The sequence below is a fragment of the Anolis carolinensis genome, chromosome 1 (genome assembly GCF_035594765.1).
Source record: "Anolis carolinensis isolate JA03-04 chromosome 1, rAnoCar3.1.pri, whole genome shotgun sequence".
Taxonomy (NCBI): domain Eukaryota; kingdom Metazoa; phylum Chordata; class Lepidosauria; order Squamata; family Dactyloidae; genus Anolis; species Anolis carolinensis.
The window spans coordinates 88,199,984-88,227,417 of record NC_085841.1 but is presented as its reverse complement, the minus strand read 5'-3'; the positions used below and the strand labels follow the sequence as shown (position 1 = coordinate 88,227,417).

At 39.0% G+C, this 27,434-nt stretch overlaps 1 protein-coding gene and 1 long non-coding RNA gene across 4 annotated transcripts in view; one reads left to right on the top strand and one right to left on the bottom strand.

Annotated features, from left to right (window-relative positions):
- Positions 1-27,434, top strand: part of l3mbtl3 (L3MBTL histone methyl-lysine binding protein 3) — an 86,356-nt gene that overhangs the window by 31,746 nt on the left and 27,176 nt on the right. For 2 of the 3 annotated variants that reach the window (XM_016996412.2, XM_062978786.1), the window contains exons 3-13: positions 7,331-7,442; positions 9,348-9,531; positions 9,980-10,112; positions 10,552-10,636; positions 11,495-11,586; positions 13,994-14,098; positions 15,417-15,552; positions 17,529-17,620; positions 19,819-19,970; positions 22,664-22,740; positions 25,645-25,730. In XM_016996412.2, the coding sequence (XP_016851901.1) occupies positions 7,331-7,442; positions 9,348-9,531; positions 9,980-10,112; positions 10,552-10,636; positions 11,495-11,586; positions 13,994-14,098; positions 15,417-15,552; positions 17,529-17,620; positions 19,819-19,970; positions 22,664-22,740; positions 25,645-25,730 (1,254 nt within the window). The remainder of the gene's footprint in view (positions 1-7,330; positions 7,443-9,347; positions 9,532-9,979; positions 10,113-10,551; positions 10,637-11,494; positions 11,587-13,993; positions 14,099-15,416; positions 15,553-17,528; positions 17,621-19,818; positions 19,971-22,663; positions 22,741-25,644; positions 25,731-27,434) is intronic. The other variant, XM_062978790.1, reaches the window with a different exon arrangement.
- Positions 1-27,434, bottom strand: part of LOC103280143 (uncharacterized) — a 50,214-nt gene that overhangs the window by 22,335 nt on the left and 445 nt on the right. Inside the window, exon 2 of the long non-coding RNA XR_507188.3 lies at positions 25,218-25,344. This is a non-coding gene — a long non-coding RNA (uncharacterized LOC103280143). The remainder of the gene's footprint in view (positions 1-25,217; positions 25,345-27,434) is intronic.

Sequence of the window (27,434 nt, the reverse complement as noted above, 5' to 3'; positions counted from 1 at the left end):
GCCGGGACTGACGGCGCCCCCAGTAATAATGCGCCACAGGCGAGCGCCTAATTGGTCTCGCTGGTGGACCGCCTCTGTGTGTGTATGTGTGTGTGTATATATGTGTATGTATGTGTATAGTTACACATGAAGGTGAAGTTACACTTTAAAAATGTACCTGTTTTGACTTACATACAAAACCAACTTAAAAACAAACTTGCATGACCTATCTTGTTCTTAACTTGTGGACTGACTGTATTACCTTTCTCCTTTGCTTTTGCTATCTTTTTTCTTCCCTGAAATGCTTTTGGGGTGGGGGGGGGGGGGGATTCTCCATCAAATGATCTCTTAATGCTATCAGTGGCTTGTATGTTAAGAATTTATGAGAACTTTAGCTGTAACATTCTTGGGTTCTCCATTCAAAGAAAGCATTGGGGTGAGGCAGGGAGAAGGTGCTCCTGCAACGAATCCTGTTACCATCCTTTGACATATGCCCTGGGAATGTTCAGTGGAATCATAAAAAGGAAAAGATGCCAAAGGTGCCTGTGTGATTTGAATCTCTGTTTGGTCAGTAATTTTTTCTAGAAAAGATTACTTTTGATAATATGAGCAATATGTCTACTAGGCCACATATTCTAGGATATACAAGAAATCCATAGAGGCCACTTACCACTCCTTGTTTGGGTTGTTGTGTGTTTTCCGGGCTGTATGGCTGTGTTCCGGAAGCATTCTCTCCTGACATATATATCTCACAACCTCTGAGGATGCCTGCCATAGATGTGGGCAAAACATCAGGAGAAAATGCTTCTGGAACATGGCCATACAGCCCAGAAAACACACAACAACCCTGTGATTCCGTTTATGAATGCCTTCGACAACACACTCCTTGTTTGATAGGCAGTTTCTTCCGAGCCTCAAGAAAAAAAACAGCATAGAAAAGAGCCATCCATAATGCTCACACTGGCCTGCAGAAAACCGAGGGTCATAAAAACATTTTTGAAAAATGTATGCTTGTTTTACAGAAATCTGGCATCTTAAATTCAGAAACCTTGGGATCAGTGCAATGTTAAAATGTTTTTTATGTTTGAAGGTTCATAGTTTTTAATGGCCTAAGGCAAGGGTCCCCAAACAGGGGGCCAGTTCATGGTCCCTCAGACCGTTGGAGGGCCGGACTATAATTTTTTAAAAAAAACTATGAACAAATTCCTATGCACACTGCACATATCTTATGAAGTAAAAAAAGGGAACAAATACAGCCTCAATGTTAATCATCATCATCATCATCATCATCATCATCATAAAAATAATAAAGAGGGTTGGAAGAGACCCCTTGGGCCATCTAGTCCAACCCCCTTCTGTCTTTGTGAACCAAAACATAATCAAAGCACCCCTGACCAACAGCAACAACAATGACACTGTAATAATCAGGGTTCAAAGAGACCTCTAGCCAAGAAAGGTTTACCCCTGACAGACAGCCACTCAATAATAATAATAATAATAATACATCATATATATCTCGTTTGCTGTGCCATACTCTGTCTTTGTGCCAATAATAATAATAATAATACCATAATAAACATGGTTGGACGAGACCCCTTGGAACCCCCTAGCCAAGAAAGGTTTACCTTTTCCTTTTGCTGAGACTGAGCATTGGCAATATTGAAAGATGGGGGTTCCAGTTTATTGGCTGGAGGGGCACTTATTCACCATCCCTGTAGTATATCTAGGCTCAGTTAAAGCATTTTCCCTCGGTGACGAGAAAGGAGCGAGTGGGGAGAGCAAGGAGGCGTGGAAGGTGAGTGCCTTCCCCTCCTCTCTTGCCCTGTGTGCGCGTTCCGCAGCGGCAGCGGGAAAGGAGCATGTGGGGTGAGCGAGGATGCATGGAAGGTGAGTGCCTTCTCCACGCTCACCCCGTGTGCGTTTCTCGGCGGCAGCGGCACCGGGAAAGGAGCGCGTGGGACGGGTGAGGAAGGTGAGTGCCTTCCTCTCCTCGCTCACCCCGTGTGCGTTCCTCAGTGGCAGCGGCAAAGGAGCGTGCGGGGCAAGCGAGGAGGCGAGGAAGGTGAGCGCATTTCTCTCCTCGCTCGGCCTTCCTCGGCGGTGGCAGGAAGGGAGCATGCGGGGTGAGGGAGAAGAGAAAGGCGTGCGCGGAGGCAAGCGAGGAGGGGAAGGCACTCACTTTCCACACCTCCTTGCTCACCCCACTCACTTGTTTCCCCCCACCGCTGCTACCTTGGTGAAGGAGGAGCGAGCTACCGCCAAGGGGGCCAGATAAATGGTTCCGATGGGCCGCATGTGGCCTGCGGGCCGTAGTTTGGGGACCCCTGGTCTAATGTATAGTCTTATGTGTTTTAGATGTGCGATATATTGTTTTTATTGTATGTGAGGCATTGAATTTTGCCATTTATTTGATGTGAACTGCTATAGGTTCCCCTAGGCATGAGAAAAGTGATATATAAATGCAATAAATAAATAAATAAATAAATTGAGAAATGACTTCCGATCTCCTCTATCACATATTTTTAACATGTTTTAACATTTCTGTGTTGTCAGATGTGAATGAAATTGGTGTAGCGATTAGTAATGAAATTTATGGAAATTCATATACTTACTGTGTGTTGTAGAACATTTTCAGCACCTAAAATACATTAAAAGCAGCTGCAGTATTGAAAAAAGTTTTTTCATTGTCGCATTTTTTTCTTAATAGTAAATAGATGCACTGAAACCATGTTCTTTAAATTTTATTCCTAATTTTTTAAACAGGAATGCAGATTACATTTCTTGTTTTTAATATTGAAGGTTGTGTTATTTATAGCAAGCAATTTTATACATTGCCTTGAGCAATTTTTCCAGTTTGCCACTTCTCTGCAATACAATTGCAGTTCTTACAAACCTGTGCATTTTCCAGGTTTGTTTGTAACTTTGCATGTTGCTTTTTGATTCAAATTATTAATCAAATGCACAAGGAGGTGAAAATAAAATAGAAAGTAGTGAATCAGCAGACTGACTTATATTTTGGTAAAGAACTGGAGACTAACAAAGGTTTTCAAGGTTTGGAACTTTTCTATTTGGCAAACTAAGCAGCATGTTCAAATCAGAAACACTTCAGTGCTTTACAATTGCTTTGCACTGTGTTGAGGACTTGGAAGAGTTGATATCTTCAAAGCTGAAGAGCATATATAAATGTGAAATGCTCTGGTTTTCTGAATCACTTTAACGGGTGTACACAATCTCTATCACCTCCAGATTCAAGTGCTTCCTTCAAATTGGACAAGTTGTAGTAATTTAAAATTGCTTCCTGGCAGAATGGCAGTATATGAAATATTTTAGGTCTTATGTTTTCTCAAGTGCTATATTGTCAAAGTAGAATTACAAATTGGTCTAGTATTTTGCTATTACATCCAAACAAGCCAATGCACTAATTTAAAGAAAAAATCATTGTAAAAATAGACATAGCCAGGAAGTTTTAGAAAGACCACATGGGAAAATTAATGGTATGGCAGGGTAGCCAGAGACAAATCTACCATTAAACTGGATTGTTATCACTGACAGGCGGCTTAAATTATTCTACTTTTGTGCTTTGACAATCTTAACGTTAATGTAATATCATTTACAATTTATCATCCCGTGACATTGTCTAATGTGGGGCAAAAAGGCTTTGTGCTACTTGGATCCTTTTTTAAAAATTATTTTCCAAAACAAAGCCCCACTAAACAGCACCAAATGCAAAAGATATACACTTAGAAATTAAGTAGAATCCATATGTACCTGTGTTAGTCTGGATCAGTATGCATTTTTCATACAGGCTGCTTCTGTATTGTTGATGTGATGCAATATGACAACACTTTAACTGCCATAGCTCACTGCTAGGGAATTGTGGGAGTTGTCGAAGGCTTTCATGGCTGGAATCACTTTGTTGCTATGAGTTTTCCGAGCTGTATGGCCATGTTCCAGAAGCATTCTCTCCTGGCGTTTGGCCCACATCTATGGCAGGCATTCTCAAAGGTTGTGAGGTCTGTCAAAGGCTTTAATGGCCGAAATCACTGGATTGCTGTGAGTTTTCTGGGCTGTATGGCCATGTTCCAGAAGCATTCTCTTCTAATGTTTGGCCCACATCTATGGCAGGCATCTTCAGAGGTTGTGAGGTGTATATATATATATATGTGTGTGTGTGTGTGTAGTGAGTCTACTTTATCTCCCTCATTAGCTGCATAGAGTGAAGTGGTTATGAGCATTTATGCCCATGAATGAGCAGGTGTCTCTACTGTGAGTATGGTGGTGAGGTAACAGTCAGTTTTAAGTATTTTTTTGTTAACCAGGAGAATAGCAGAAAGAAAAAACTGAGGGGAACCAAACCAGAAAGAGGAGATCTACTAGGGATAGAAAGCCTATCATAATCATTTGCTAATAGAGTGATACAAAAAAGCAACACCATTATAATGACATTCTTAAAGCAATCAAATATCCAACAGAAATGCCTACTGCCGTAGTTGGACACAGTACTTGCAGTGAAGGAGAATATAGTCGCACCTTTTTGGTCCAACACACTGCAACATCTACATACCTTCTTGTAGGAACATTTCTACAGCTAAGGAAGCGTGACTGAGATTGGAGGCTTATAGCTGTATTTGAGCTGTTATCTTCTCTGTTCAATACCCGAGAATCTACATGTTCCCCACTCAATTATTGGACCTATTTCACCCACTCTGCCCTGCCACTTTCTTTTAATCGTAGTTCCTGTGTTTTTGTCTACACCTGCCCCCCTTCTTTCAGAAAATAGGAAGTTTGGTGAACAATACCTACTCTTTTGATTAATTTTGGGCCCTGGCATGCTTCCCTCTCTTTGCTCTTACTGCAGTTTGAGCCCATATAAACCCAAATGAAAAGGTGGAGATACAATTAGTGAAATGAGGGAAAGCTGGATGTATGAAATATTGAGGAATATAATTGTCTTTATTTTCTGATACTTTTTAGTTTGTGTTTGGCTGGAAATAATTCCCAAGCAAGCACAAATCCCTCTCTGCTCCGAAGTAAAAATCGGTAGTTTACTCAGAAGTACAGTGTACTCAGAAATACAGTAATCAAAAAGGTTATGAGTATTAATTGGAATATATGTTTTTCATTGCATTATATTTTATGGATAGATATACAATACTTTATGGGGGTGGGTCACTGCACATGGGCCCTTCTAGATAAGCCCTATATGTGTTATGGTTGAGCCTTATGGCTCCGATTCTGGGAGACGTGGTCGTAAGACTCCTCGGGAGTCAGACTCTCTTGAGGAGCGAGAAAGGAAACGGCTGCGGGACTTATTTGCAGAACCAACTGATGAAGACTCCTTTGAGGGTTTTACCAAGGGAATGGAGGAAGAGATGGTTAGCTCAGAGGAGGAGGATATGGAATGGACTCGTGTGAGGGAGGATTTGGGTGCTACCGGCAATGATAGTATGGGAGGCGACTGGGGGGTTGCAGGATTAGACCCGTGGACGAGCTGGAGGGATGGGACGGGATCCACAGCTGGGGATGCTGTGGGGCGTAGTCAAAGGTGTTTTAGCTCTGATGAGGAGGATGATGATGAGGCACCTGGAATTAGGGTAACAGCTGACAGCGATGAGGAGTTGTAAACTGGCATAAAATGGGGTCTAGAATCCAGGGCTAATTGCGTTGGGCAAGGTAATCTGGACGAACGCTTGGGCTCTTGTTGGGAATTTCCTGAAGACGGGTGTGATTCGTTTGCTGAATACGTAAGTTACCAAGGACACTGGGCATAGACGGCGGGAGGAACTGTGTGGGCTTTTCCTGTGCAACTTGTGTTTAATCTTAATAGCTTGGACCTCCGTCGTCTTTTTGACGGACATTAATTGCCTACTCTGGATTGATGCTGGACTGACTGACTGACTGACTCGACCTCGGACTATCCCTTCTGTGATTATCGGTGGAACTGGTGAACTAAGACGTCTGTACCTGGCCTTCGACCTTGGACCGGATTGGGACCCCGCTGACTGCTTCTGCCCTGATTGATGTGTTTGAACCCGGAGTTCGCTTGCTGCACGGAGGAGTAGCAACTTAGTTTATCAACCACAGCTGTTGTGTAGCAGAGAGAAATCTGCTGCCAGTTATTTACGTTTTATTGAATCTTTGTTTACCAGTTTTTGTTTGTTTTAAGTGCCAGGCTGAAGTAAGCATTTTTGGTTTAACCCGGATTAAACTCCCGTTTAATCCGGTTTATCTTTTGAACTGTTTTTTAGTATCTTTTCGTATTGAAGGCGAGTGTTTGCCTAGCCCTTTGTCTTTTACGGGCATTTTTGGTTCTGTATCCTTAATAAACTGTGTTGAATCTTATCTAGTGGCGTTCTGTCTGTGACAATATGCCAGGATCTTATCCCAGGTTTTCTGCTTTAACCTGGATTATATGAGTCTCCACTGCCCGATAAGCTAGGATAAACAGAAAACCTGGGGTCAGATCCTGGGATATAGGGCCTGTCTGGAAGGACCCTAAGCCTCATTGAGAAGGGAAGAAGATAGACAGGAATCTATGCAGACAACTCAAAACAATGATGGATGGGTGACTTGACTCCACACCAAGGTGCAGAAAATCTTAAAAGCACTAACTTTTTACAAAAGCATTTATTTATATGTTTGCATGTATTTGTTTTGCTGAGTGGTTATTATTTCCATCTGTACTTGTTACATCCAACCTTACATAAGTGTCCATTGTGTATAGATGTTGGAATTCAGATGGCAAAAGGATTTGCTATTTTCTCCATTTAGAATCCACTCTAAATGTTCACTTTCAAAATTACAGTATTTTTGCTAGTTGTGTTTTCATAATGACCACTAGATGGTAGTGGTGTGCCACATTATTTCTCTTGTACATTTTATTTTACCTGCCATTTAATTGTACGCAGTTTTTCTTTTTCTGTACTCATATAGTTCCCTACACATCAGTATTGAGTAGGGATTGGAAGAACTAGGCACTTGATCGAGCCTTCCAAAACCTTATCTTGGTTTCCAATGTACAGTATTTTCACTGTGAAATGTCCCTCAGCTGCACCCTCCTCCCATGTATAAACAGACAGGAATGTCAACAGATGGGAAGAAGTAGCTTCATGAAAGTGTATTATAGGCTTTGCTAAAGATGGTGATTGGTCAACTATTTCTGAATTCAGAATGTATACTGCGTATAGCTATGACACATATCACTGTTAGAGAAATGTATGGAAAATGTTAGGATTTCTTATTAAAAAACATTTGATAAGTACTGCCATAAGTAGGAATATGAAAAACTCAATTTGGCTACATTGAAGGCATAACTTTTTAAAAATTTTACACTTTCTTTTTAAAAAATCAGTTTCGTGTGAACGAATTTGGTGCCCTGGAAGTGATCACTGATGAAACAGAGATGGAAAATGTTAAGAAGGCAACAGCTACCACAACCTGGATGGTGCCAACTGCTCAAGAAGGTCAGGGCATTGATTTAATTATTTTTGTGTAATTATCTCATAGTCATATCAAAGTTATCTAGTCGTGTGCGTGAGAATAAAACTTATTTAATCTCTAACAGTGCAGCCCATTAATTCTAGTCATATATAAGTCAGTTCAGAAAGTGAGCATGGTGAAGTTTTTAAAGATCATGTCAGGGGGTGTTGTGGTTTTTAGCTTTGTTTATGTTTTTATGAATTTTAACTGAATTTTAAAAAAACAATTTATATTTAAAACTATTTTAATGTTTGTATATTTGTAGATTTTAAATTGTACTGAAAAGCTTTTCATTGTAAGCCACTTTGAGTCTCCTTGTTAGAGAGAAGAGTGGGGTATAAATAAACATAATAACAGCAACAACAATAACAACAACAAATATAGTAGCTTTTACTCAATGCAAACTGTAGCTGGTTTATGTGTGTCAAACCAGCTACAGTTTAACACACACTGGGCAGCAGTGGCATGGCAAAGTGTGAATCCCTTTCGCCAGAAACTGTGGTTCCAAACCTGACTAGGATGCCTTTTAAGTCACTCAGGATTTATATCAAAAGCTGGCAATTGCGTTAAGAATTACTGTTTATATGATGTTTTTATTGCTGTTTATAGATTGTTGTTTTTGGCAAGTGTAGCCTACCATCCACAAAATAGTAGCATAATTGTTGAAAAACAAGCATTGTTTGTTTCAATACTGATATGTTTAGGACATTTGTCCACCCATGGCTCTTAGAGCAGCTTAAACATAAAATATGAAGTACAAAAGAATATCTGAAAGTAAATCATGACAGGCATATAAAATCCAGCGCAGAACAGAGACCAAGAACTAAAGGTCTAATGTACCAAAAGGTTCTTTCCTCTGACAGATAGCCAACAGCAACTGATATTCATTGGTGATCTGCCATCCAAGGACTAACCAGAGCTTACTCTACTTAGCATCCAATGTCAGATAAAATCTGGTGCCTTTAGAGTATTTAGGTCTTTCATGTTATGAAATTCCAACAAAAGAATGACTTTGCTTTTTTGGAAGTGTGAATTAAGCCTAAGGGCCCTTCCACACAGCCATATAACCCAGAATGTCAAGGCAGATAATCTACAATATCTGCTTTGAACTGGATTATCTGAGTCCAGTTCAATGTGGATTTTATACATCTGTGTGGAAGGGGCCTTAGAGAACAGTTCTAGAGTTTGATTAAAATTCTAGTCTCTCCAGTATGTGTGTCATTTGGTAAATCTGAGTCATGACCACATATTAGTATAACTATGGAAAGTACTTTAGAACAAATTGCTATCTTAAAAACTAAAATTTAGTCTTCCAAAGCTTTCCTCTGACATTTTGGTGTTAGGTCATTTAGTTTTCATTCACAGAAAAAAGCCAAGCTCCAAGAAAAGCTCTATTAAAAAATATCTCTGCTGTAGTCCCCTGCACATTGTTTTGGAAGATCAGTCAACTTTCTTGAACATCTTCTTTGGATAGGAGGGAGCAAGAGGATTTAAGTGGGAAATGGAATCAGTGAGAGCATCTCTTCTTGCTCCAGTGGAAACTCTGGTGTTGAACTTTTATCACTGATGTGAATCCAGTCCAATATCGTTCATGCTAATTCTGTTCACAAATAGATTATTACACTTCTGATATTTTTAAACCACTGTATAAAAATACATGTAAGTGGTATAAAGAGCTTTCATGCTATTGAGTGAACTATCTCATCTAAAGCCAATAACACTGCTGTGACTGTGAATAGCTGCTGCAAAGCCTTGAGCTCTTTTTCATAGCAGTAGAAATGTTCATAAGTGAGTTTAGAAAAGCTTGGAAAATATATAGCATGTACTGACACATTTTGCTTGTTACACATGATGTGCAACAATGTCTGGTATTTTTCACTTATACACAGTCCCAAAGACCCACTGCTCTTTCCACTATGTAGCCTTCTCAGAGAAGACAGATGTGTCATCAAAACTGAAGGAGGTAGATGGACTTCATTTCTATGAAAATTGTTTTCATTCTGGAACTACGATGGAGTATGCACCTGGGGACAAAGCTTGCAGCCCTAAGTGTACCCATCAAATTAAAAACAGGTAAGCATCGTTGCCATATGCGGAAAATAATTCGACAGCAAGTTCAAATACTGCAATATAAGAGAAGATTGAGACAGCATGGAAAAACAAGAACTCCATAGTGAAATCAGCTGAGCTTAAAAATACAACCCGTATTTTATTTTTATAGCCTATTTTATCATTGTTTTAGCCTTTCTCTCTAGAGGGGAAGGAAATACAATGATTTAAATCACTGGACCTGTTCTGCCTTATATTTTCTCAAAGAATGGACAGACTTGTTAGAGGGTTACCCAGAGATGTACTAGTAGATCCCAATCTTGAGTCTGTCTCCCCTATTATATAGGATATCTCATATTACCATTTTAGTACTTGTAATGATTAGTTTTGGCTTTTATTTAAATTTCTTCTTGAAAGTTACTTTTTATTTTTACAATGGAAGAACGTAATGACATGCGAATTCTCTTTCTAGGGAGCTAAAGGAAGACAAAGACATATCAGAATTCAATGATGAAGACTCTTCTAAGAATGCTCAAAAAAGGAAAATCAAATTGCCTCCCAAATCAGAATGTGTAGAAGATAGAAACAAAAAGGACAAGGAAACAGTTAGTATGGCAAATCTGATGGTGTTAAAGGTCAAACTATCTGCAGTTGCAACCTTTTAAAAAATCCAACATTGACTTGCATAGACTGGTCTAAAAGTTCCAAATTTTAAAAACATACCTAAACATATCTGTTTTGGAAACATTGAATGAGTGGTCTTTGTCAAAAGTGCTCATGTCAGGAACCACATCATTATTGTTATATTTACTCTGTACAGCTTTTGTGTAAGCACATGAATTTTTAAGGCTGAACCCTTTAAAACAGTTTTAGTAGATGTAAACCCATTGGGATTTGCTTCAGAGTAAACATGCACAGAGTGCCCTGGAGGTTTTACAGATTGTATGAGTCAAACCGTTAGTCATGAACAGTTTTAAAAGTGCAGTAAAATTGTCTTTATGAAGTTATTTAAATTGTTATTTATACTTTAATTTTGCAATTTAGGAGGAGAACCCTGAAGGAAGGGTACTAAGAGTCTCTCAGAGAGCCACACGGAAGAGGAAAAGAGACATGGCAGTTTTAAAAGAGAGTAAGTTCATATTTGACCCTTTTCTAGTTTCCATCATTTTCTCAGAGGCTCATTACTTATCTCATGAAAGCAAATGATAGTGCTGTGTACAGCAAGGTCCTTGTAATTTAGAAAATGAAAGTCTGCAAAACATTGTTCTTCATGTACTTCCATTTTATCATTTGACTGAATAACTTCCTTTATGCTTTGGTTTTGTTATACTATTCCACAGGGGAACTTTCAAGTTGACATATAAATGAGATTATGATAATTAAATCTTTTGAATGCAAGCAAGAATTTATTTTAGTATTTGTAAAGGTCATACAGATAATTTTTGAAAGCATATATTTCAAAAGCAACAAGGAGACCTTGCTTTGTGTCCCCTTTGGTGTGTATGTGGGGGGCAGGGGTTGGTAACTTCAAATCTAAACCGCATGGCAAAAAATAAGAAAAATGTATAGAACCTGAAATTAAATGTAAAAAGGAAATACATGAGGTTGCACAGTTGATACACTACATTAATAGCAGAATAGGTACTTGAAGGAAAACATGATTAAGAATTGCTGATTAACTGAATAGTGCTCTATTATGATAGGTAAGCCAGAGATAGTACAGTTACCTTTAACGCTGCAGCACTAAAATCAATGATGTTATTGGTGCAGCTGGGACCATTTGCTGTTCTTGCTTTCAAGTCATTTTTACCTAACACACTTTTCTTGGTATGACTTGTTCAGAAGAGGTTAGCCATTGCCACCTTCTGAGGTTGTGTGTGTGACTTGTCCAAGGTCACTCAGTCAGTTTCTTTGTATAATGAAATAAATAACATGCAAAGCTGTGATGTTTCCTAATTTATTTAAGTTGTTTAATTTGTAATTCTAGCGTTAATGTCAAAGGCAAAGAAAGCATGGAGTTGGTCTTCATATTTGGAAGAAGAGAAGGCAATAGCAGCACCACTTAAGATTTTTAAAGAGGTACAATATCTTCTGAAATCCTAACAGACTGCTTCTTATACGAAGCCTACATAGATCATGTATTGTGGCAGTTAATCATTAAATCAGAGGTAGAAATCATATATATAGTTTTACTGCAAATCCAGTCCATCCTACAAAGCATAGCAGTGGTAAAGAATGTTAAAGTCCAGCAACATCTGGAGAGCCTCATGAGTTCAGCTGACCTCTAAATAGAATGTGTGGTAAAAAAAATGATATTAACAACTTGCTTATTTTGATACTTATCTTCCTTATGGAACTTGACAACTGTCACATATGAAGCAGAATCCATAGCTTTAACCCAGGCATTGGGAAAACTTTAGCCCTCCAGGTGTTTTGGGTTTCAGTTCATTAGGGATTGTGGGAGTTGGAGTCCAAAATACCTGGAGGACCAAAGTTTGCCCTTGCCTGCTTTAACCAGAACTGTGAAGTTTTCCTCCTCCTTCTTGCCCTTATCCCCCACATTCAATAAAAAACCTGTTCCAAATGGCTGGGAGAGTCCCCCGATCTATTATTTGGTATCATGGAGAGCTACAATAGGAGGGAGAAGGAATGCAGTTCCCAGTGTCACTAGTGCTGGATAACACTGTTGGATCATTGTAATGGTTTTATATCTTTATGGGGAAAGCCAAAGTGTTTCTTAGATTTGTTTGGGTTGAACTGTTCTTTCCAGAGGTCATTCGCTCCTAGGGGCTATTTACATGGGTCACTTACCCTAAAGCGGGCCAGACATCACTCCTTGAGTGTCCCAGAAACATCCAGGGATATCTGGCCCCTAACGAAGTTTCACTCCACGCTAGGTAAAGACTCAGGACAACTCTGAACTTCTCTAAAGCTCTGGAGTAGCCCTGCATTTCAGAGTGTTTGTGAGCAGCTGGGCCAATTTGGAAAAACACATATATTGCGTGTTGCTGCTGCCTGTACCAGAAATACAAGTGTTATGGCCACTAAATCTGTAATTTGCTAACAGTATTTTGGCCTGTAAAAGAACAGATACTGGAGCAAGTTGTTTAAATAGTTCAGCACAGAAGAGAAGGCTGTCATATCTTGGGTAGAATGTAGCCACAATAGCTTTATAATAATAGTTGTAATGTATGCCTTAGATGCCTTTGAAATTATTGTTATCTGGTCTATTTTTAAAAAAACAAGGAAAGTAGGATTTTTAATAGGAAACTATAGCCTTTTAAAGCACATCATTTTACAAGGTATTCAAGCAGTGTGGAATGCCTGTGTAATTCATTACAGTAATTTCTGTACACAGTTTCGTTCCAAAAGGTTGTGTGCAACCTTTTCTTTTTCCTTTATGCATACCTATTTCTAGTGCTATTGTAATTTGCATGCAGAAAGGCAGAAATGTAATAGCACTGTGATATCATGCCGTAAGTGCTTTTTTCATGTCAGGGGCGACTTGAAAAACTGCAAATCGCTTCTAGTATAAGAGAATAGGCTGTCTGCAAGGATGTTGCCCAGGGGGTGCCCAGATGCTTTACCATCCCGTGGGAGGCTACTCCCATGTCTCCGCATGGGAAGCTGGAGCTGACAGACAGGAGCTCACCTCGCTCCCCGGATTTAAACCGCCGACCTATCGGTCAGTAGTCCTGCCAACACAAGAGTTTAACCTATTGCTGCACCGGGGGCAGTAGTAATTGTGCATTATTACAGCTTTTTTTTTTAAAGAAAAAGAAAAAAGCAATCATGATACTTGAGGGTGGCAAATAGCAATGTGGTATTGATGAACGTAAGAGAAAAAAAAACTGGAACTTAAAGAACAAAGTAAAAGGTGCCATATTATCAGCATTCAGCTTTCTTTTGTGAGTCCAGCTGAAGTGATTTCTAAATGGGACAACCTGACCGGTTGTCTCCTTCAGAAACACATAATCAGCGGGATGCCAGCCAATAAATGCTGGAATTACAATAATTGTTAAGATCTGTTAAAAGTGACAGAGAAGGGCACTGGGGCTTTGTTCAACGAGAAAGCTGTTGTATGTGCCACCTACTCACAACTTTGTAATCAAAGCTGAGGGCCCTTCTGAATTAGATAAGAGGATTTGTATCATTTCAGGCTTCTTGTTGTAAAGGGAGCAGTTTTGCCAGCATTCATTCATTCATTGTAAATTTTCCAGGGACTAGCAAGATCTAGCAGAAATCAAGAGACCTGTTTGTAATCTGTTCCTAGAAAAGATACGTCACCCCACCATATTTTCAAATGTTATATAATTCCAATATGTATTCCCTACCTTTCAGTTCTCCATATGTGTATACTTATGGCTAGCTTTAAATACATAAGTAGAGAATCTGTTCAGGCTTTGAGATCCATACTGAAATATCCACCCATCTTTCTATGTTCATATTGAAATAACAAATGACAAAATTGGTACTTTCCTTCTAGTATCAATCCCTCCCTTACAACAAAAATGGATTCAAAGTGGGAATGAAGCTGGAAGGGGTGGATCCGGAGCACCAATCAATGTATTGTGTCCTTACAGTAGCTGAGGTGAGTACAAAACCATAATAAAAGACATTAATCTTTAATAGAGGTAAATTCCAATTTGTATGGAGAGGAGGAGGTGCAACTTCACCATGCCTAGGCCAGATGAAAGACCCTTCATCCCAACTGCCACAGCTGTGGTCTCAAAGTCCAGTATCTCTTGGACTTCATACCTTTCCACACTGCCATTTCCTTTCCCTTTTCTTATCATGTCTTAATTGAATTTTAAATCTGAAAGCAGAACAGTTCAGTTGTTCTTTTACTTGTAAAATGCCATTTACAATGATTGAGCTATGTAAATATGATAATGATAATGATGACAATGCAGAAAACATCCCTATCAAGCAATTGAGAGTATGATTGTGGGAAGATGAATGCCTTTCAAGTAAGGATAAAGTGCCTTGCAAGACAAGAACAGAGACTTAGCTACACCAATTTGCTGTTTCTAATAGTGGCCAACCAGATGCTTTTGAAAGGCCCACAAGAAGGACATGAGGCCAAATGCTCTCCTGTTTGCTACCTGTTTGTATTCAGAGGTGACCTCCCTCTAATTCTGTTAAGATGGGTAGCATTGTTCTCTTTTAATTTGTTTGATCTCTTTTTAAGAACATTTAAGTTGGTGTCCATTACCCCATTCATGATAGTACATTCCATAATTTCAGCAATGTCTTCTGTAATTAGCTTTTGCCCTTTTCTGACTGTCATTCAGCATCACTTGGTGGCTCTTCTGTTGTGAAAGAGAAAGACAGATCCATGTCGGGACAATTGCACCTGTAATTGAAATACTGTAAACTCTAATACAGGGATCAGTGTGCCCCAGACTCTGGAGAACCACATTTCTGGATTATTGGAGTGTTACTTCTGGTTATTTCATGGCCTGTTTGGAAGAAAATTGGCTGTTTCGGGGTGCCCCCCCCCCCCCAAATAATTCAGTAAAGTTCTTTTAAATTGTATGTGCATATGTGGCCCCAAAATAAATTTATTTGGCTGGAAAATATTTCAAAATGACTTTGGTGGACATCCCTACTGTAGATAAAAGTGCACATCTAAATATATACACCATGGCCTTGCTGTTTTCTCTCACACAGACAGCATGTTATCTTATATTCCTCTTCAGCCTGGCATTGATTCCCTTTTCTCAATAATGAAAGAAGTTGTGACAGTGTGATAAACTGTAGTATTATATCTAGAATTTCTTAGTTCTGACCCCATCTATGACACAGATTAAAATTTGGGGATTATGCATAAGTCTGCTTCTTAGTCTACATTGACTCATGTCTGTTCTTTGCTTTGCTGTTCTTTTCTTCTCTCTCCTCGCAATTAGACACTTGGCTACAGAATTAGACTTCACTTTGATGAATACCCAGATTGTTACGATTTTTGGCTGAATGCTGACTCTTCTGATATTCACCCAGTAGGATGGTGCGAGAAAACAGGGCACAAGCTTCATCCACCAAAAGGTAATAAGTTCTGTTTAAAAAACACATGGTGACACGAGTACATTTGGAAATAGATATCCATCTAGACCATCTACAAAGAGCATGTTAAAAATGTAGCAGGTAAACTGCTGAATAGTTCAAAACATTGGGACACTGTTATTCCAGTATTGCAAAGGTCTGCACTCATTTACAGTCTATATTTTATTTTGGTGGTATTTTATTTGTACCCTGTCTTTTTCCTGGAATAGAAGCATTTCATGCTGATATCATTTTATCTTTCGAAGCATTTATCTTTTAAAGCCCTAAACGGATTTGAGCCTAGTCATCTAAGGAGCTATGAACCTGTCATGCTGTTAATACCAGCTAGAAATCCCCTTTGAAGACATCTTTTCTCACAGCGAACAATGAGAAAACTTTTCTCTCATGTAGCTCCAAAACAGTGGAACTCGCTTCCTTTGGAGGTTCGGTCTGTCACTCCTTCTCCCTACTTTTAGGAAACATAGCAAGACACTTCTTTTCAAGTTACCCTTAAATGGTTTTTTTTAGTATTGTTAATTATTGTTATCCATGTTTTAATAATGGTTTAGTGCTTATTGCTGATTTTAAGATTTTGCTGTTTTTTAAATGTGCTCTTGAATGTGTTGGTTTTTTTGTTTTTGTTTTTTTGCAGGAGGCAGTATTATTATTTTACAATATAAGAGCAGGCCTGGGCAAACTTGGCCCTCCAGGTGTTTTGGACTTCAACTCCCACAATTCCTAACAGTCCACCAGCTGTTAGGAGTTGAAGTCCAAAACATCTGGATGGTCCAAGTTTGCCCATGTCTTCTATAGCGCCACATTTCTTTGCCCAATTAGAGTAAGCCTTCCTTTGTACTATTGACCTCTATGGAACAGCCCACCTTGGATGCCTTTACAGTGTAGAATTAATGCAGTTTTAAGCCACTTTAATTGCCATGGCTCAATGCAGTGGAATCATAGGAATTGTAGTTTTGCAAGTTGTTTTGCTTTTTCTGTCAAAGAGTGTAGGTGCTTCACCAAACTACAAATCTCAGGATTTCATAGCATTGAGCCATGGCTATTAAAATGGTGTCAAACTGTGTTAATTGTACAATGTAGATGCAACCCAAGAGGGCTCATTAGCCTGAGGAGTAATGACCTCACCTGTCTTAGCCACCTTTCACCCTTAACATGTTTTGCTCTGTTTCTTTCATCAAACTGTGGTTTGGTGTTCATCAGCCTTGTATTCATACAGCCTGTCTTCCTGTTTATTTTGTTTGAATTTGTCAGTTCTCCTTTCATGAGAACCATTTCTTGCAGTTACAAACTGGAATCCCACCTCTGGGATGAAGCATTTCTTTATTTACATCATGAGCCACTGTGAGTTGTAATTTTCAAAGAGATACCTGTGTGCTTTATAGCATACACCTTCAGCACATTTGCAGAAGTGAATTGATATCCCCAAAAGCTCATAATGGTGTTACTTGGTTCCCCCCTCCTCTGATTTCCTTATGGTGATTATAATTAAATAATTAAACAATTAAATGGACTCTTTGTATTTGGGCTACAAATCAAACTTGATAAGTTGTATGAGGGATTTCTATTTTTCCTTTCCAAACTTTGCATCTTGTTGGTTACAAGAGTTAAATAGAATTCATAAGTGTATATTATCTGCAGATATTAGAAAATTGTCTACTAGAAAATGGGTACTTGTAGCTTTGGAAGAGAAGCAGATGGTTTAGTTTTAGTATCTCTACCTCTGGACCGCTTTAGGAGAAGCTGTTAGTATGCTAAATTAGAATGCTGCTGACAATTAAGTTTCCAAAAACAGGAAGAATTTTTTAAAGAAAGTTTGATGTTTTTCCAGCTTATACTGGCAATGGATGATTTGGCAGATAGTGAAAATTAGTTTTAACAGAGGTGGCTGCAGTTGACATAACTTCATCTCAGAATTAATGAATATTTTATCTTCTTTCTTTTGCTTTCACGGGCTTCTTCAGGATATAAAGAAGATGAATTTAATTGGCCTGCATACCTGAAGAAATGCAAGGCTCAAGCTGCTCCTAAATCCTTATTTGAAAACCAAAACACCGTAAGTTTTCTTCCACTGTACTTGGCTTCTCTGCTGTCAGTAGCTTTCCTATCATTTGCTGTTGTCCTTGATCTTACTTAAAATATATCTCAACTTCTTGTTGTGTGCCTCTAAGTTGTTTCTGACTTACAGCAACTCTGTAACAAGGTTTTCTTGGCAAAATTTGTTCTGAAAAGGGTTTGCATTTGCCTGCTTCTGAGCCTGGAATGTGTGATTTGTCCAAAGTCATAAACAGCCTTTCTATGGCCAAGTGGAGATTCAAACCCTCGTCTCCAGAATCATAGTCCAGAGCTTAAGCCACCATACCATGCTCCTCAGAGCTAAAACATGGAGAATACTAAATGAGGAATGGTGGCACATCTACTAAGTATTGCTGTTTATTATAGTGCAGTTATATCACATAGAATATTAGAATAATGTCTGCTGCTGCTCTTGCTCCTTGTTATTAACCATAAGCTCTGAGCGCACTCTGGCTGACATCAGAAAGGGGGACTGTTGAGACTGTTGGTGTACTATTTTCACTGTAGAATTAATACACTTTGACACCACTTTATCTGCCAATGGGTTGGGTGGTACACCAATAGAATCTCTATTCTGTCCTAACCATCCATCTTTAAGTATACAAATCTGCAGGTTGTGGACTAGGGCATCTTTATAGGGAGATAGAATCACAATAGACCAGTGGTTCTTAACCTGTGGGTCCCCAGATGTTTTTGACCTTCAGCTCCCAGAAATCCTAACAGCTGGTAAACTGGCTGGGATTTCTGGGAGTTGTAGGCCAAAAACATCTGCGGACCCCAGGTTGAGAACCACTGCAATAGACCATTCAAGCTCCACCTCACTTGTTCCAGATTTAAATTGCCTCTTTAAATCTCCCTCTGCCCTGTTTGACTCTGTTAGCTGTTCCCTGAATCTGTTCACTACCTCTTTCCCATGAAAAACATACTCTTACTTTATTGGGGCTACAGAACTCTTGTTCTTAAAAACAACCTAATATGAAGACAAGTGAATGGGGAAACCAGATAACAAACTTGTTGAGAAGAACAGACCTTGATCTCATGTACCCTTTCTACATTCCCTGATTTATGGGCACTTTCTGTTGAGCCAGGACTTCGGTCCTGCAAAGAGCAGGATCCAGCAGGTGAAACAGGTCCAAGACAGCAGTAACTAAGGATGCATCTAATTGAATTAATGCATTTTGACACCACGTTAGCTGCCATGGGTCAACACTATAGAATCATGTGAGTTGTAGTTTTACAAGCTTTTCCGCCTTCTCTACCAAAGAGTGCTGGTGCCTCACCAAAGTACCAGTCCCAGAATTATATAGCATTGAGTCAAGGGAGTTCAAAGTGGTGTTCAAACCACTTAAAATAGTCAGGAGTCCCCGGTGGCACAATGGGTTAAACCCTTGTGCCAGCAGGACTGCTGACCAAAAGGCCGGCGGTTCAAATCCAGGGAGAGGGGTGAGCTCCGGTCTGTTAGTTCCAGCTTCCCATGTGGGGACATGAGAGAAGCCTCCCACAGGATGGTAAAACATCAAACATCCGGACATTCCCTGAGCAACGTCATTGCAGACGGCCAATTCTTTCACACCAGAAGTGACTTACAGTTTCTCAAGTTGCTCCTGACACACACACAAAAGTGGTGTCAATCTGCATTTCTTCTACAGTGTAGATCAAGCATGGGCAAACTTCAACTCCCAGAAATCCCAGCCAACTTGCCAGCTGTTAGGAATTGTAGGAGTTGAAGTCCAAAACACCTGTAGATCTGAAGTTTGCCCACGCTTGGGGTAGATGCACCCAAAAAGCAACCCCTTCCTCACTGCAGTATCCAGATGGTCTCTGTGGTCCTCTCTATTTTCTTAATACTATACAGCTAGGCAATACATCTCATTTTTATGTCATACTGTATTAGGCAAGGAACCTTTTTATGGCATACTAAACTAGTTAGGACATTTCTTTCATCTTTGTTTAGAGATGAACACAATAGTAATATTTCTAAAATATTGTGAAACCCATTTCTGGTTTTATTTTCATACCATGAACATTAGTAAGCAACCTGATGTTATAAATACCACGATTTTTGATATTTAATTTATTCTAAATCTGCATTTTAAAAATTATGTCTGATGTTGCATTACTCCATGCAGTTAAATAAAATGAGCTAATCATTACTTTTTTCAACCTTTCTTTGATTAGACGGTGATTCCATCAGGATTCCGAGTGGGAATGAAGCTTGAAGCCGTAGACAGAAAAAACCCTACGTTCATATGTGTTGCTACGGTAACTGACATCGTGGACAGCCGTTTCCTGGTTCATTTTGACAATTGGGACGAAAGCTATGACTATTGGTATGGCTTTTGAAAATAACTTCTTTGTCTGCATGCTGTGTCTAAATTGGGCAACAGAACTAGGCTGTCATTTCAAGTCTGGATGTTAGTGTTCAAGGGTGAAGCAAGACTTTTCTTAAGGGGTGAGTGGTTGCTAGGGGAGCTACGAGGGCTATATATATACAGTATATAGTTGTGTATAAGTTGGACTTATGTATAAATTGAGGGCAGGTTTGCATGACTAGGAAAGAAAATACAGCATGGGATCCAATGTTGGTGGTTTCAACAGGTTTTGGTGGTTTCAAACAGGTTTTTGGAAATGACTAATCTGAAGCCCTAGACGCCACTTTAGCCATTAATGGAAACTTGGGGTCTAAATTGGCTCTTGGAAGCGATTATTCTGTAATCTCTAGATGCCACCCTGGCCACTACATGACTCCTGTTCTGCACTTTACCTGCTTCTCTGATTTTGTTATGGTGTTTACTTTTATTAGTTCTACCTGATAGCTGAACAGTAGGTTGAAGTGGTGTAATCCTGGCCTAGGTTACTTGCTGTTAGTCACACTTCACCCCTGGCTTATGCCTATTTTTACCACGTGAGTCCTACCTACCCTGGCCCATATTGCCATTTTGTTCGATTTATATATTCTACCCATTGGCTGTAGAATCACCCAGGCGATTGCAATTGCTTTTATTGAGGTATCATATTGTTTTAAAATGTTGGAATTTTAAATATGTTTTTGTTAATTGCTGTTACAGCAGAGTCTCACTTGTCCAAGCTAAATGTGCCAGCAGAAGCTTGGAAAAGCGAATATCTTGGATAATAAGGAGGGGTTAAGGAAAAAGCTATTAAACATCAAATTAGGTTATGATTTTACAAATTAAGCACCAAAACATCATGCTATACAACAAATTTGATAGAAAAAGTAGTTCAATACACAGTAATGTTATGTTGTAATTACTGTATTTACGAATTTAGCACCAAAATATCACGATATATTGAAAACATTGACTACAAAAATGGCTTGGATTATCCAGAGGCTTGGATAAGCGAGGCTTGGATAAGTGAGACTCTACTGTATATTGGTTTCTTGTATTTTGTATGATGTATATGTATTGAATGTTTTTATTATGTGTAAACCTCTCTGAGTCTCCATGGGAGATAGAGCGGTATATAAATAAAGTTTGTTGTTCTTGGACCAAGTCACACACTCTCATTCAAAGATGAAGGCAGAAGCAACCCCACTCTGAACAAATCCTGGCCATAAAACCCTGTGATAGATTTACCTTCAGGTCACCATAAATCAGAAATGACCAGGAAGGCACATAACAAGTTTGTTTTAAGTAGTTTGGCATTTAACCACTCTCCTGATCGCTATGTCAAAACAAATTCAATGCACAGGATTTTCTCCCAGAAGCCCTACTTAGCTTTTCTAGGCTGATTGTGAAGTCAGTGAAGCGTCTTCCTCTGAAGCCAGTAAAGAAATGCAGGATTGGCTAAAAGGAAATCGGTACTCTCATATTCTCCAACACTAGTTCACTGCACACTTAGCCTGGAAATGTGTGGCATGTGCCTGGTTTTTACTCATAAGAGACACATGTCCAATGAATAAATATAAATCACATAAAAATATAACAAGCTGTAGTGTTAACTTGGGGGGGGATGTTGTTTTACCATAATTTAGCATAAAGTATATGTTCATTGTGAGTTTTATATCTGAACACTAGATGGAGCTGTAAGATGATTTGTGCATTAACTGGTTTTACTGAGCAGAAATAAATGAAAGTGGCCTGAACAATGAAAAAGATGCACAGATTGAAATTATTTTACATTTTTTTGCTATTGTATGATAGTTGACTATTATTTTTAAATTTAGTTTTTAGGGGACTGCTATTTAAGTAGTTATTCCTAGTTTTAAGTATTTTATGGGAAAACGTGTTGGCTGTTTGTAATGTATATTTATTGCTAATTACATTGTTGCTAATTCAGAAAAGAAAAAAGTTAATAACTAGGTACAATATTATAGTCTTCAAACTACACTTCATTGAGTATTCCTAGTAACATTGTTACAACTGTTATTGTGGCCATGTGGGCTATAAATATTTTAACATGTATATTTTGTTACTGTACTTTTAAAATAATTATTCCCTGCCTCTCCATAGAGATATTTTCACTTTCCTGAAAATATCTTCAACAAAAAAATAGCAATAAAATCGCAGTGTAATCTCTACCCAAGCTTGTAAATATCTATTCAGATCGCTGTACTGAGTAAATATAATTTTTAATACAGCCAAAGCAAGAATAAGGGTTAAAATGTTTAAGGTATGTAATAAATTTGGCCAAATGAGAAAGTCATTTCATAGCTATTTTGCTTTTAGCAGGCAACTCAGCTGTTCATGTGTGTCCCATTGACCATAGGATGTTTTAGATGAAATTAAGTTAAAATTAAGTGTAGATGACCCTTTATCCCTATTTTTCCTGTTGCTGAAACTCTACTGTTGGAAAGGTAAACATTCACCATCCATCCTTCAATAGTTAAAAGGTCTTCCCTTTTAGTTGCACATGTATGTGCATTTTATAGGCATCAGCTTCAAGAATGTATTATTGGAGTTATGGCCTTACTAGTGCCTGCCTATGCCCATATTTCTATATTCTCTCTCTCTTTTTTCTTATTTTTAAAATCTAATGACCTTTAAAAATATTTTATTTGCAGGTGTGATGCAGCTAGTCCACATATTCATCCAGTTGGATGGTGCAAGGAACATAGGAAGACACTTATAACCCCTCCAGGTACACATTTTTTCATAGCACCATAATTGTAAGTTACTAGAAATTTTAAGATGCAGTCCCATTAGTATGCTCATGAAACCAAGCTCTGGTTCTTCTCTGAGCCATCTGGGCCGTGTGACTGAATGCTTTAAAACCCTGGATGAGAGTCAATTCCAGTAAGACAGGTGCTCTGCGAATTGGTGATTCTTGGGTCTGGGACTTGGGAAATGTTGTAGCCTGAGTAGGATTGCACTCCTGTTTCCTCAGTTTGGGTGAATTATTACATCTATCTTTATCACTGGAGACTCAAGTGGGCCATGGCACAGAATCCTTTCCATGGGTTTCAGTTGGTTCATCAGCTATAGCCTTCCCCGGACAAGGATAGCCACTGTGGCCACACACACTCTCCGCCCCCCTCCAGCACTGAAACTTCCTATTTAGATTTCTGCATTATACTCTATGTGCCCTTTTAGATTATTTTGAATATGCAGCTTGAGCTTGCTGACTAGAGTACTATTTGGCCAGCACTTTTAAAGGAACTACACTGACTCATGCAGTCATGCTAGTCACATGACCTAGGAGGTGTCTACGGACAACACCGGCTCTTCGGCTTAGAAATTGAGATGAGCACCAACCCCCAGAGTTGGACACGGCTGGACTTAATGTAAGGGGAAAACCTTTATATGAGTCTACACTGCTATATAATCCCATTCAAAGCAGAAAATCTGGATTTTGTATGGCAGTATCGAAGGGGCCTCAGAGTCCTAATCGCTTGTGACCTTGACAATTGAAGGAATGCCTCTTCCTATGTGTATCCGTCTTACATTTGCCTGTTCGTCACAGCAGCAGGAGCAACACATTGTGGGAAGACATGGAAGAGTACCTTTTTTGCTATGGTGCCCCATTCACATTCCAACCACTGTCAACTTTGATTTCTTTCTGGTGCCAAATTATAACAGGACTTTATTTGCTTTTCGAATTGTACATGTACACATGGTTTAGTCTTTTGGTGTTTAACATTATAAAGTGTTTTGATGTATCATGCTTAAATTAATGTATTGCTTTTAACAAGGAAGTGTTTTAAATGGCTTGTTTTACTTCTACACCGCCATGAGATTCAGTTATAAAGGACAGGGTATAAATGTTTTGATAAATAACAGTTAAAAAAATTAAACTATAATGAGATTTCTGATTCGCACCATAATGAGGTGCCAAAGAGCATGTCTCATGTCTTAATTCAAGAATGAGATGGTGATGATGGGTAAAGGGAGCAAATGCGTAATTTTTTATGCCAGCTAGCAAATAAGATTTTATGAAAGCATCATCCACGAAATTATGATTGCTCAATATGTGGTACTTAATATTAGCTATGTGCTGTATGTAGATGAATGAGGTCATATGAAGAAAGATAAGTGAATAAACAGTAATGATTATCATGGAAAAAATCATTATGGAAAGCAGCAATAACCAGGAAATGGAAAGCAATAATATGTTGAAATCATGAGTAATAATTCGTGGGATGAAACTGGGGCATGCAAATAGGCTTATAGGACAACCTTTAATGTGCCATAAATATTTAACCTGTCGGTGAATTAACTGTAGTTCTTGGTAGCAAACTCTATAAAATAGCCCACACAGAGCAATGGTTTAATTCACTGCCATAGTATGAGTCACCCAAAAAGCCTTGAAGACTGTTATCTTTTAACAGTAGGGATTTATAAACCAGAAAGGTTCAGATTGGCTTCTCAACAGAGATAGTGTTTCCCCTTCATGATATAAAGCGATGGTGACTTTGTACAATATAGAAAATTATGTTCAGAGTGATTTCAGTAAGGCCTCTTCTACACTGCCATAAAATCCAGATTATCAACACAGATAATCCACATTATCTGCTTTGAACTGGATTATGAGTCTATACTGCCATATAAATAATTTAGTTAAAAGCAGAAAATCTGGATTTTATATGGCAGTGTTGAAGGGGCCTTAGATTGCTGGCAGGGCAGACAGTTGTCTAATTTTAAAATGGATACATAATTCTTAATAGTTTGAAATGAGTATATAGCTATGTAAAATGTTACTATCTGAAATTGATATGCCTTTGAGTATGGTTTTTTTGTTTGCCAAAAGTCACCATGAGATTTCTGTGATACTTTGTCTTCATAAGTCTTATAATAATGGGTTCAGCCTCTTTCAGGTTTGGAGTGAACTATATTTTGCTCTGTCATATTTATTATAAGGCCCCCTACTTTTCTTACCTCTTGTTGACACCAAATGTTGAAGAGGTAGCAAAGCCATTGTGTTGTCACCCCCCTCCCCGAATGTACTTTCTAAGCTTACACTCACTCAGTGTGCATGCTTTGGATGCAGATGCACTAAGACACAGTAGTTTGGTCTGAGGAGGGGGAAACTGTCACACCTCACCTTTTCAGGTCTGGATGCTTCTCCTGATCAGACTACAGAGTGCTCTGAGGCAATTGTTTTACAAGGAAAATACTTACTGGTAGTCTTCCTTCTTCATACATCTACTATTCAGAAAAGAAAGTGGAAGAATGAGGTCTCGGAGTCCCAAGGGATAGGTCTTAGAACCTGTTGCTCTTGCCACAAGGAGAATAACATATCCTGTTCCTTTATATGGGGTGAGAAGAATACAAATAACACTTACTGCTGTTTTTAAATTACAGTAATAACTAGCTCTAGGGGGGAAATGTAGCTGGACCTTTAAGCCTCTGTTTTTATTTTTGCATGAGCTTGGGTTTATATCCACAAAAGCTCATGCAAAACTAAAGACCAGTTAAAGATGCTGCTGCACTTACCCTTTTCTCTCCCCCCCCCCCCATCCTTTTTATGCTGCAAAACTAACACAGCTACTTCTGGGAAATATATGTCACATAATATGTCTCCTGCATGTATGATTCTTCCTTTTAGACTATCCACATACCAAGCATTTTTCTTGGGAGAAATATTTGGAAGAAACCAGTTCTTTGCCTGCACCTGCCAGGGCTTTTAAAGTGGTAAGAAACATATTCGTGTTTGATTAGCTACCATTGATGCAGCCTTTGTGATCAGTACCTGCCCTTGCCCATCTGGTCTTAGGTCTGATGGCTGCTCATTTGCCTATTGCTGCATTTGTATGCCATCTCTTCAGATATATTGTTCATGGGATTTATTTTAGGGGTCAGCAGCTGTAGGCCTTCCAGCCTAATCCTCCCCCCTGATGAGAGCCATCTGTTTCTTCAGTTGCTTATGTAAACATAAACATGAGCATTTGAACCAGAAATGGAAAGCTTGCTTTTATACATACCTCATTCCCTTTCTTTGATTGCTATTTCTTGAAGGGGAGAGTGGAATACTGTATGTAAACTTGATTGATTTTGGGTTGTTGAGTGTTTTCTGGGCTGTATGGCCATGTTCCAGAAGTATTCTCTCCTGACATTTCGCCTACATCTATGGCAGAGGTTGTTTCGTCATAGATGTGGGCGAAACGTCAGGAGAGAATACTTCTGGAACATGGCCATACAGTCCAGAAAACACACAACAACCCTGTGATTCCAGCCACGAAAGCCTTCGACAACACATTGATTGATTTTCATTTTCCTTCTCTTTCACTCATCCTGGTCCCTTTCTGTGCCATATAAGGGGGAAAGAGGATGAATAAGGGAACTGTGGGTAGCCAAAGTATTGGACTACTAGAATATAAAAAAAACTCTTCACTAAGTCAGTTCAAAGCCCAGTAGTCTCTTTTCAACACAGGCCAGTCAGTTATGCCTCTGGGAAACATACAAGCACAGAGGCTAGATCTGGCTCTCAGGGCTTCATTGTGAGGCCTTTCGCCTCTCTGAAATCACACTCAAAAGAGAGGGTTGGGAAGATGGCCATCATGGTCTTGAAGCTTTATCTTAATTGTTCTGCTCCTCCTTTGCCTGAAGGAAGGAAGAATGAAGCTATCTATACACTCTGCAAGGATCTTGAGTTATCAGCTGAGTCCAGACTTCAGGACCCAACTGGCTTTAACTTGCCTCTCCCTCATCCTCCCCACACAGGGATGACAAAGAAGTTGTATTCCCAAAACGTGTCATTTGGAAGCATTTCAGCTTATTGTTTGGTTAGAGCAGGCCTGGGAAAACTTTGGCTCTGCAGGTTTTGGATTTCAACTCCCACAATTCCTAACAGTAGGCTGTTAGGAATTGTAGGAGTTGAAGTCCAAAATACCTGGAGGGCCGAAGTTTGCCCAGGCCTGGGTTAGGGCCAAATGACATGTACCCCACTCCATATATCAAGCTTGTAACATCTCAGACATTCATTTTAGTACTACCATACTTACATAGAGATTGTCAAATGTTTTCATAGTTATTTAAGACAAATTTTGTATTTACATTTTAAAATGGTGATTCATTTAAAAAAATTTTTTTTAATTCATTCATGATACACTTCTATATCATATCTTCTCCTGATAGTTAACTTAGGCATCCAAAACAACAACACTCAATCAAGGTTTATCTTTTTTCAAGTACAGTTAACAAAGCCTCTGATGAAGAAGTTCATTTTTACCATACACAAAAATGCACTTGGCTCCTTTTTTGTCCTCTAGTTGGGAGATGTTTTAGCAGCATTGGCATTGAGAAGATGGTGTGAAGTGGAAAAGCTTGTTTAGACTAATGGATTGAGCTTTTCCTTGCAATCTTCCAGCTAAAACTGTCTCTCTTTGGAGATCCCTC